At 18.0% G+C, this 12645-nt stretch overlaps 4 protein-coding genes across 4 annotated transcripts; 2 read left to right on the top strand and 2 right to left on the bottom strand.

Moving 5' to 3' along the window:
* Window positions 1-942: 942 nt before the first annotated feature.
* Window positions 943-1635, bottom strand: PRSY57_1332800 (hypothetical protein; the record flags this gene model as incomplete). The annotated part of the gene is made up of 1 exon (XM_012909261.2): window positions 943-1635. The coding sequence occupies one exon, from the start codon at window positions 1633-1635 to the stop codon at window positions 943-945; it is 693 nt and encodes a 230-aa protein (XP_012764715.1).
* Window positions 1636-4600: 2965 nt separating this feature from the next.
* Window positions 4601-5113, top strand: PRSY57_1332700 (histone H3-like centromeric protein CSE4, putative; the record flags this gene model as incomplete). The annotated part of the gene is made up of 1 exon (XM_012909260.1): window positions 4601-5113. The coding sequence occupies one exon, from the start codon at window positions 4601-4603 to the stop codon at window positions 5111-5113; it is 513 nt and encodes a 170-aa protein (XP_012764714.1).
* A 1695-nt stretch (window positions 5114-6808) lies between these two features.
* PRSY57_1332600 (U3 snoRNA-associated small subunit rRNA processing associated protein, putative) lies at window positions 6809-10816 on the top strand (the record flags this gene model as incomplete). The annotated part of the gene is made up of 1 exon (XM_012909259.2): window positions 6809-10816. The coding sequence occupies one exon, from the start codon at window positions 6809-6811 to the stop codon at window positions 10814-10816; it is 4008 nt and encodes a 1335-aa protein (XP_012764713.2).
* Window positions 10817-11073: 257 nt separating this feature from the next.
* On the bottom strand, window positions 11074-12609 carry PRSY57_1332500 (hypothetical protein; the record flags this gene model as incomplete). The annotated part of the gene is made up of 1 exon (XM_012909258.2): window positions 11074-12609. The coding sequence occupies one exon, from the start codon at window positions 12607-12609 to the stop codon at window positions 11074-11076; it is 1536 nt and encodes a 511-aa protein (XP_012764712.2).
* Window positions 12610-12645: the final 36 nt, after the last annotated feature.

The raw sequence follows: 12645 nt of genomic DNA, 5'->3' as shown, positions 1-12645 counted from the left end.
GTATATATGATATATGTAAATATTGCTATTCTTTTATATTATGTTTTAATATTTTTAAATGTGTTAAAAACAAAAATAAACCATGGAATTTATATCTCCACCAATTTTATTGGTATTTACTCTCCATAAAATTTTTTATTATTTCTTTTGTCCCCATATTATATATATATATAAATATATATACATATTAATAGAAATATATATTTTTGTACCAATGTATATAAATTATATATATCATATACATATTATATATATATATATATATATATAAATATTACACATATTTTTTATCTTATAAATATAATAAATCTATCAAATAAAAAGAGCTACTTTTTAAATTTTTTACAAAAAATTTTAAATTTATTATAATTTGTTTTCAAAAAAAAAAAAATATAATAGTATATTAAACAATAGAGAAATAAAATAAAAATCTCTCTAAATCCATATATTTATAAATAACAAATTTAATTATATAAAATATAAAACAAAAATTATATAATTAACAATACAATAAAGGAAATATATAAATATATATCTACAATTCTATATGTTCCGCTACTTATAAAAATATGGGTTATTATAAATAGCAATAATGAAAGGAACACAAATATTAATATATATATTTTTTGTAAATAAAATTATGAACAGTTCATATATTTTTTTTTTTTTTTTTTTTTGACACATATATATATATATATATATATTCAAAATGGCTAGTTATAAATTATATAATATACATATATATATATATATATATATATATATTTTTTTAAATGTTTTTAATTAACAAGTGTAATTATTCTTATCAAAAAATAAAATATCATTTCATAAGTATAATATTTTATACTTTTATATTATTTTAAAATATATAAAATGTTTTCATTAAATCTACACCATTTTGTATATATAATTATAATTTTTTTAGCTAGTTTCTTCCTCAAATTATTTATTGTCTTCATCTTCGTTTTCCTCGTCTTCTACCACACTCCCTTCTACTTCTTCTTCTTCGTCTTCTTCCTCATTTATTTCCTCATCTTCATTATTAGAATTGTCCATATTACTCATATTTCGAAATATAAGATCGTTATCTGTTGAATTTTTACTTACCAATAAAATTTCAGGAGTAGAAATTTCATCATACGGAAGATCATTATCTGTATCGGAATTCTCTTCATCGTCATTTGTTTGTTCACTCTTTATGATACGTTGCACTGGTTCGTCATTTTTCCAATTTTCTAAATGGTCAGAAATGTCGGTATTTAATTGTATGTATACGCAAGAATTATCACATATTTTTTTATCAGATGTTATGGCATGTAAAGCAATATTAGATGAATCAATACTTATATTATTTACTTCATTTAAAAGGTGTAGATAGAAATTTCTATTTTTCTCATAATGGTTTAAATATATATTATTTGTGCATAATTCTTTGAAATTCGTAACATTTTTTTTGTTCGCATTTTCATTTATCCATAATAAACGTTTTTCAAGAATATATAATTTCCCTTCACCTAAATTTAATTTATTATAAATAAACTCAATATCACTTCCTTTATATAAAACAGGCTCAAGATCCCCTTTTTCTAAGGAGATAAGCTCTTCTTCTTTAAAACTATTTAATGATATAGGCATTGCTATATATATATATATATAAAATAAAAAGATACAGATGAATAAATAAATAAATATATATATATATATATATATATATGTTGTATATATTTCTTTCTTTCTTTCCTTCTTTTTTTTTTTTTTTTTTCCTTTTTTTTTATTTGTTTGACGCAACTATTCTTATCGAGTTAATATATATAAATTGATATTTATTTATTTTTTATTTTTTTTACTTGAAAAAATCTGAAGAGATATTTATTTAAAGTTTATAATGCTGTTCTTACTCAGGAGGATAATATATTATATATTCTTTTTCTGTCAGGAAAAATTTATTGTACATATATTTTTATGCTAGTTTATATTTTTTTATTATACTTAAAACAGCAAATAAATTATTATATGCATATATAATATATATATAGATAGATGATATTTTTTGTAAATATATTTTATAAAAAAGGAATATTTGAATATAATGTTGTTGGTTTTAATACACTGTTAATTAATTTTTAAATAATAATAATTTTGTTCAATAAGAATAATTTTTTTTTTTTTATTTGTAAATATTAATACGTTATATATATATATATATATATATAATATATATTATGTATGTATAAAACGAATAAAGTTGTATCTTTAGTATACTTTATTCTTATAAATTATAAAATTTCAATAAATTATAGGGATAATGATTATATTAAAATGTTTCAAATGCTCTTTTTACTAAATGGAATTTGAACTTATTTTATATATATATATATAAATATAAAAAATAAACCCCAAAGAACAAAATAAAATAAAATAAAATAAAAAAGGTTTATAGGATGATTATATATTGTTTTTTTTTTTTTTTTTTTTTTTTTTAATTTGGGAGCTGAAAAAACAATTTTAATATTCAATATTAAATTTGAATGAATTAATTTTTTGTATTAATATACAAACATATAAATATAATTGATGATATAATTATATATGTGGTGTAATTAAGTATCGAAAGTAAAAAATAATATTTTATTTTTCTACATATATGTTGTCAATAATTTTTATAAATTATATATATATATATATTATTATGTGTATTATTTTTAATGAAAATAATAAGTGAATATGACAAAAATACTTATTTATTATATTTTTACAAATATATAAGGTGAACATAAATATCATGTCATTCTTTTCTTCTTTAACAAATTTTGAAACAGGTTGAGGGAAGATAAACGTGTATATGTAGGAAGAACATATAAAATATATAAATATTTATATATATTTATGAACATATAAAAGAACAATTACTAATTATGTATAGAACTTGTATATTTAAAAAAAAAAATTCACGTGCAAAATATTTTTACACACAAATTTTTACAACAGAATGTATAAAAAATGAAAAAATATATAAAAAAGGGAAATAATAATAAAATATACACATATGTGGTTGTTTATCGTAACATATATATATATATATATATTATATTTTTAAAAGTTTTTTCAATTTTTCATAACTAAAATATTATATAAACAAAGATAAAATATGTTAATATTGTACTTAAATAAAAAAAATAAAATAACTATTAATATAAAATTGTATATGGTGTAAAAAATATTTTTATTTTAATTATATATATATATATATATTTTTACAATTATATTTCATTGATAAAATTGTTTGTTTTTATTTCAACATTTGAATTGTTAAATGTTTGTACAATTCGTCTGAAGGAGTAAAACATAAAATAATTAAATAAAAAAAATAAATTGTATGCAACATTTTTACTTTCTTTTTTATTTTAAATAAAATGTCAACATAAATTATATTATAAAATAAAAATCTAACAATGAATATTATATATATATATATATATATATATATATATATTTATTTATATTTATTTATTTATTTATTGATAATATATATTTTTTTTTCTTTCTTTTTGAATAGACAAAAATATTAATATTTTAATAAAAGGAAAAAATATTTGTAAAAAAAAAATATTTCATTTATATATTATTATATATATATATATATATATATATACATACATACATTTAGTACATAATAATATATAGAGAATATTAAAAAGAAAAAAATATATATATTAGTATATGGAGGTTTTTCTTCTTTTTATATATTACATACATCATAATTTTTTATTTCCTTTTACATATAATTCATAATTAAAAAAAAAAAAAAAAGAGAAATGCAAAATTAACAAAGTGAGAAAAAAAAAAAAAAAAAAAAATTAAATTATCTCTTCTTTTTCTTTTCTTTTTTGACTTTGTTTTTATTATATTTTTTTTAATTTCTTTTTTCCTTTGTTATATTCCATTGTGTAACAAATGAATAGTGTACATATTTTAAAAAAATAAAAATAAATAAATAAATAAATAAATAAAAATATATATATATATATATATATATATATATATATATGTGTATATATTTACTTACATATTCCTAAAAAGTAATATTTTGTATGGATTGATATTGTATATATCACAGTTTATTTTATTTCGGATAAATTTGTATAATTATAAAGAACAAAAATTAAATATATATAATGTTTATATATATTTATGATACACTTCAACAAAAGAACATTTTATTTTTTTATATATCCTAAATGAATATCATTTCTATCTTTTTAAAAAAATAAAATAAAAAAAAAAAAAAAAATTGGAAACGATTGTTATAGGAATGTATAGATAGATAAATATATAAATATATATATATATATATATATATATAATGGGTTATATTATTATTACAATTTAAACAGAATTGCAAATTAATATCCACAAATTGTTCAGCTAGCTGTTTTGAGAATATATCCCCAATTTGTTCTACTAACTTTTTTGATATTTTTATTTCCATTTTGTTCATGTAGCTTTTTTTTTTTTTTTTTTTTTTTTTTTTCTCTTTTATGATAAGATTTCCTTACCTGTTAAGGTAATTTTTTATTAAATATTCCAAAAATAGAATAAAATGGTGAGAACAAAAAAGAATATACCAAATCATAACCCCTTAAATGCATTTAATAAGGACAAGTCATTTAAAACAAACAAAACATTACCAAATAGAGCAGTACACCATGGAATTAGTTCCAAGACTACTAATATAAACAGACCAAGTGTAAATAGAGGAGGTATAAATCAAGTTGCACAAAAAAACTTGCACAGGACAAATATAAGGAAACCCCATAGATACAGACCAGGTGTATTAGCATTAAAAGAAATAAGAGCATATCAAGCATCGACTCAATTATTAATACCTAAAATTCCATTTGTTCGAGTAGTAAAAGAAATTACAAGATTATTTGAATTACCAGATGAGCAATTTCGTTATACACCGGAAGCATTATTAGCTTTACAAACAGCATCAGAAGCTTATTTGGTTAGTTTATTTGAGGATGCTTATTTATGTTCATTACATGCAAACAGAGTAACACTTATGCCCAAAGATATTCATTTAGCTAGAAGAATACGCGGAAGAGACTAACATGTAGAATTACACAAAAAATATATATGTATGTATGTATAACAAAAGTATAGTAATATCTAGAAATATATGAAAGAAATAAAATAATCATATTTTATAAAATGATGTTCTCAAGAAGAATTAAAAAAAAAACAAATTTGTGTACCAAGAATATCTAAAATAGGAAACAATAATATATATATAAACTTTACGTATAAAAATAAAATTTCATATAATTCATCTATAATATATATAATCATATATCATATTTGTAATTTGAATAACAAAATATACTCATTTTTTCAATCATAGCGAGGGGTATACAATTCATGAATTTTAAAAGACGAAACACCTAATGTTCAAAAAAGGGAACAAAAAAGGGAACAAAAAAGCATGGTGCTTTATTAACTGAAATATTAAATTATTAATGTTATCAAATAATCCATTTGTGTTATTTTATTTATATATATATTTTATCATTTAATCATTTATTTATTTTGTTATTTTATTCTTCTTCTATATGCTCTTTTTATTATTATTATTATTTTTTTTTTTTTTTTTTTGTTTGTTATAAGTTTTGTCATAATTCTCTATACTTTTCCATTCCGTTAAATTTATTAATATTAAAATAATTATACATATATATATATATATATATATATATATATATATTTATTTATTTATTCATTCATTATTTCAATTAACATTGTAAAGACTTGTTTTCTTTTTTCATTTTCATTTTCTATAACTTTTAAACATTTGTTATTTTATTATAATCTTCAAGTTCTTCATATAATTAAAAAATAAAAATGAAATATTTTTAAAATGATTATTAAAAAAGTAATATGATATATTTCATTTTGATATGTAATTAAATTATTATTATTATATGTATAATATTGTATATTAGTAAATATTCATCCTAAAGTATTATATTATATATATATATATTATATATATTTATAATTTTTTTTTTTTTTTTGTTGTTTTTGAATAATATATACTTAATAAATATTATATTATAGTCTTTAAAATATTTTTTTTTCTATAAAATTATAATTATATATATATTAAATATAACATAATATAATATAATAATAATTATAAATAATAATATATTTTCATCATATAATAAAATAAGCATAAAAATTATATTATATTATATTATATTATTATATATATGCAATAATAAATTGATGACAACTTTCTATAATTTTTAAGAATAAATAAATAAATATATTATATATATATATATATATATATATATATATATATATATATGAAAGGAAACACATATATTTATAAAATTATATTTATAAATAAAATATTAAAAAAAAAAAAAAAAAAATAGGGAGAATGTTGTTGTTTTATTATATATAAATATAAATATATATATATTATATATATATATATATATATATATCATTAATTTTTGTTCCTTTTCTATATATTTTTAAAAGTTATTAAATAATATATTATATTTATATATTTTTTGATAGCTTTTATCTTTATATTTATATAATATTTATATATTTTTTTATATATAATTATAAAATAATGAATATAGGATAATAATTTTAAAGATAATTATATATGAGTAATTATAAAATAAACAAAACAATAAGAAAAAAAATATATATATATATATATATATTATATATATATATTATATATTATATATTATTTTGTTTATTTTTGTTGAATATATGATAAAATATGAAGTGCTCAGCTTACGAAAATAAAACAGAGGAGGATACATGTAAAGGTGATAATGTTCGTTATAATTCCAAAGGAGGAATATCAAAAGATTTGTTATATAGAAATAGTGATGAAAAGAAGATAAGTGTAAATTTAACGGATTTTAATTTTTATGAAATTGAAAAGAAAGAATTAACATATATAGAAATATCTCCATGTAAAAGTTATATGAGTATATGTGATTCATTTTGTAATATATATATTTATAAAATTTTAATAAATGATTTTTTATTTTTATCAAAATTAGATATATATAGTACAAGCACAACAATTATAAAATCTATAATATGGATAAAGAAAAAGAAAAAAGAAGAAGGTAAACATTTTAATTTTTCGAATATCGATATAAATGATTATATCTTAGGTATATCAACCATATGTGGAAGTATAATTTTTTATGATATAAATAGTAAAAATATTATATACAAAATAATAACAAATGCAAGTATAAGTAGTTGTAAATTAAATAATAGTTTGGAATATTTTGGAATATGCAATTTGAATGGTTATTTTTATTTATTCAATATATATAAAAATGAGGAAGGAAAAATATATAATTGTTTTGATAAATTTTATGATACATATATAAAGAATAACAAATATGGAATCAATAACAAATATGAAATGAATAACAACATAGAATATATAACGAATAAGAGAATAAAACTTTCGACAGATATAGATCATTTGGTAGACCAATATGACGAACGTGAAAATATAACAATTAATAATAATAATAATGATAATAATAATAATAATGATAATAATAATTATAATAATAATAATAATTATAATAATAATAATAATAATAATAATGATGATGATGATGTATCAAACTTAAGCAATCATGTAACAACGGATAATTTTAACAACATGAATCATCTTAATGATTCTTATGCGGAAGAAAATGATATGTTCAACATTTATATAAAAAATAAATTTAAGTGTAAAGAAAAATTGGTATGCTTATATTTTATGGATCATCTCAAAAAAAGAAGCTACTTGTTGGAGAAACTCAACGAGCGGATTAGGAGAAAAGAAGAACATAAAAAAATAATGAAGAAGAGAAAATCTATCAATGGGAAGTTGAGTGGAAGTAACTATGATGATACAGATGGTAAAGGTGGTAAAGATGGTAAAGGTGGTAAAGATGGTAAAGATGGTAAAGATGGTAAAGATGACGATGACGATGATGATGATGATGACGATAACGATAACGATAACGATGATGATGACGATGACGATAACGATAACGATAACGATAACCATAACGATAACGATGATCATATAAAGCGCATTTACAGTGTGGATAAATTTCCTTCCCATAAACAAGATGATTTAAAAAAAAACGAAAGAAAATTAAAAAGGCATATAAAATCAATTGAAGAATCCTTTTATAATTATAACCATTATGTTTTATTAGGTAGCGAAAATTCAAGAATATATAAATACAATTTATCAAATAATAAATATATAGGCGAATTTGTAAGTATGAATAAGAATTGTATTATATGGGATGTTATATACATATACAGAACAGATGAAGTTATATGTGTAGATAATAATGGATCGTTAATAATTTTTGATAATGAGAATTATTCAATAAAATATCATTTTAATAATCATAATTATAAATGTATATCATTATCTAAATCATTCAATGAAGAATATATTTTTTCGGCAGGTGTTGATCGTCATATTATAAAATATACTTTAAGAAGTATGGGTAAAAATTTTAAAATAAATAATAGTTATTATAAGAATAGGAATTATAATAACCAACATGATAACAATGACAATAATATGATTAGTTATAATGATGAAAATGATGATGATGATGATATAAATCATCCTATAAATAATAATATAAATATAATACAACATATGAATAATCCAAAAGAATTATTTTTTTATAATAAAATAAAAAAATCGAGAAAAACAAATAAAAAATGGTGTTTCACATGTAAACAATCAGCACATATTGCTGATATAAAAAAAATGGTCATATTAAATAATAATTTCATATTAACTATTAGTGATGATCTAACATTTTGTTTTTATAGAATTGAAAATAATAAAAAAATATATTATTCAATAAGAAATATTGTAAGTAATACAAGTATGTTATATTTTTCATCCAATCTTAAAAATATTTTGTGTGTATATTCAAAACAAATAAATATATATTATAATAATAATTATGATGCCGAAAAAAATATTAATGAAAAAAAACAAACTTATGAAAAAAATAAATTAAATAATAAACAAATAGAATCAACTAATATGTGTTTTATAAAAACATCCAATTATAAACATATTGCTAATATTACATTTGAAAAAAATGAATTTATAAATATCTGTAAAACAAATAAAAAATTTAATAAAATAGCTTGTCTTACCAATAAAAAATTTAGTATATATAATTTTAATATGACCAATATGAAAATATATAATTATGATATATCAAAGTTAAACTTCTTTAGGGTTTATGATTTTGATTTTCTAAATAATGATACATTGATTGTATCTATCATAAGAGTAAATTATGATGATATGAGTAAAAATATGAACTCGTATAATATATCACAAAATTTAAATCATGCGAATATGAGTAATTATATAAATATCGACCAGCTACACATTAGGGATGATTATATAATTACAGGAAAGAATAATCAACAAAATTATATATTGTCAAATTATAATAATAATAATAATAATAAATATAATAATAATAATAATAATAATAATAAATATAATAATAAATATAATAAAAATAATTATTTTATTAATAACAATTATTATAATATTAATCAAAATTTATCCATGTACCAAAAATATTTTACCTATCATCTAGTTATTTATAATATCAAAAAGAAAAAAATTAAAGAAGAATTAAAAGTAAATAATATTCTTTATAATTTTAAACCATATTATCAGAAAAGATTAATTTTATGTTCTGATTTTATGAAAAATATATATATATTTTTTAAAAACTCAAAAAAAAGCTCTTTAAAAAATTGTGTCATATTAGATGAATATAATTTATTTCAACACAAAAATAATTCGATTTGGTTATTTTACTTTGTGGTGGAAAATTTCCTTTTTATTGTAACATTGAATAATTCTATATTTATTTATACTATCGATTTCAATATGAAGAAAATATATTTTTTAAAAAGGACTAGTATCAAGAATTTTCATTTTAATCACTTTAACGAAATTTTACTGATGAATTTAAATAAGGAATATAAAGGAACATGTGAAGACGATAGCTCTTCGGAGACAGAAGAAAAGAGTAACACCAATAAAGCAAATGTAGAAACTTCTGCGGATGGATTATGTAATAAAAACCATAATATACATGGTGAGGATATAGATAATATATCTAAAAATGTAAAACAATCAACACACAATACACAACTCGGATATTTAAAATATAACTATTGCTTGATCTTAAAAAGTTTGAACAAAATTGAATTAGTATCATTAAACATATTTGATGATTCGCATATAGAAATAAAAGTATCTAATGCAGAAAATTTATTAAAATATAACAATAATACTTTTAATCAATATTATATATCCTCATTAAATTTTAAATATAATTTCTTAAATATTAAACAAATGTATTATCAAAATAAAAACATTTATACAATGATAAAAAAGGAATTAAAGAAAACATGTACACACAATGATGAACACATGTTAAATGACAAGGAACATACATGGTCATATGAACAACATCAAAAAAATTCTGAACATACAAATAATAAAAATATTCATTATGATGTTATTAATCTTTCATTCAAAAAATATATTGAACTAAAAAAAAAAAACATTATTAATGTTCATTTTATATATACACGTGAAAATAATATTATTGTATTCATATGTGTACCTAAAAATATAGATAATACCTTAATACATGTGGCAGACACAAAAAAATATACAATGTCTATGTGACACAACAAAAAGGGTAATTACACAAATGTATATAAATAAATATAAACATATAAATATATACATATATATATATATATATATATCCATATATTTAAGTTGAAAAAGCAACAGTGGGATCTCAAACCATCAGCTTGGGCTTATTCCAAATTTACTTATTATATATATGTTAATATATATGTTAATATATATGTTAATATTTATGTTAATACATATGTTAATATTTATGTTAATATTTATGTTATATATTTTTATTTTTTTTAAAACATAAACTTATCAACCAACTTATATGTTTCTACATCAATAATTTTATTAATTTTATCCTTCAACAAATCCGTTAGGTCGGTCTTATTTTTTTTATTTTTCGTTTTTTGTAAGGTTTGTAAGATGTAATGGAAATTTTTATTTTTCCTTACCTGCTTTTCTAAATAATTAAAAATTGTTCTGTTGTTCTTTACAAGTTCATACATATAATATCTATAAGTATAAAACGATATAACATAAGAGTCGCTAAATAAACAATTTATGTTATTATCATCATTTTGTATACAAGGGAAATTCTTTATTTTATTCTTTATATATTTATATGTCTCTTCTCTACTATTCAATTCATAATTACATTTATTACTAAAATGGTTACGAGCTTCTTTAGGACAAAAAAATAATATCTTACAATCAAATATAGATTGTAAAAAATATACAATTATGGATAATATTTTTTCTTTTAATTTATTCTTTTCATATTTGTCATTTACTTTTTCTATTCCTATTATCCATTCTTCCTTTTTCTCACTTTTTTCATCATATGTCTTTTTTTCGATATTTTTCATATTCTGCCTGATTTGTTCAGGCAAATTATTTTCACTGTCCTTTTTTATACTACATTTTGAGATATGAAAAAAATTTTGGTTTTTATCATCATATTGTAAATGATGATTTTTAATATCATGTTGTAAATTATTACTTTTATCATCATATTTTAAATGATCATTTTTAATATCATATTGTACATTATTATTTTCATGGTCATATTTTAAATGATCATTTTTAATATCATATTGTACATTATTATTTTCATGGTCATATTTTAAATGATCATTTTTAATATCATATTGTACATTATTATTTTCATGGTCATATTTTAAATGATCCTTTTTAATATCATATTGTACATTATTATTTTCATGGTCATATTTTAAATGATCATTTTTAATATCATGTTGTACATTATTATTTTTATCATCATATTTTAAATGATCATTTTTAATATCATGTTGTACATTATTATTTTCATCTCGTTCATTTTCCGTATGTCCTTTACCATTTGAATACAATTTAATAAAATTTAACATTGTTAATATTTCCTTGATATTAAAGCTTAAAGGATTTTCTTCCTTTTCACAATTGTATCTTAAATTTTTTTTCTGCCTTTCTAATATTTTAGTTTTCTCCACTTTTCTATTTTGTTGTTTTTGTTTTTCTTCACTTCTTTCTTGTGTAGCAAGTGTGTAATCTACTTTATTTCTCATAAAATCATTTTCTTCATAAGAATAGATATCTTTTTTAATATTGATTAATCCTATTTTTTTAATAATTTGATTTTTTAATAAGCAATAACAAAGATTATTATTACTTATAACTAAGCTCAAAATATTAACATGCTTTTTTTTTTCTTTAATATTATATAACGATTCTTCTATATTTTTATAACTTGCTATTCCCCTGCAGTTACATCTTTTAAGCAACCATTTGTGATGAAAAATATTATACGTGAAACCTTTATTTATTAAGTTCATAAATGTAAAAAAAAAAAAAAAAAAAAAAAAAAAAAA

This window comes from Plasmodium reichenowi, chromosome 13 (genome assembly GCF_001601855.1).
Source record: "Plasmodium reichenowi strain SY57 chromosome 13, whole genome shotgun sequence".
NCBI lineage: Eukaryota > Apicomplexa > Aconoidasida > Haemosporida > Plasmodiidae > Plasmodium > Plasmodium reichenowi.
The sequence above is the reverse complement of the archived record's forward strand: the minus strand, read 5'-3'. Positions and strand labels throughout refer to the sequence as shown.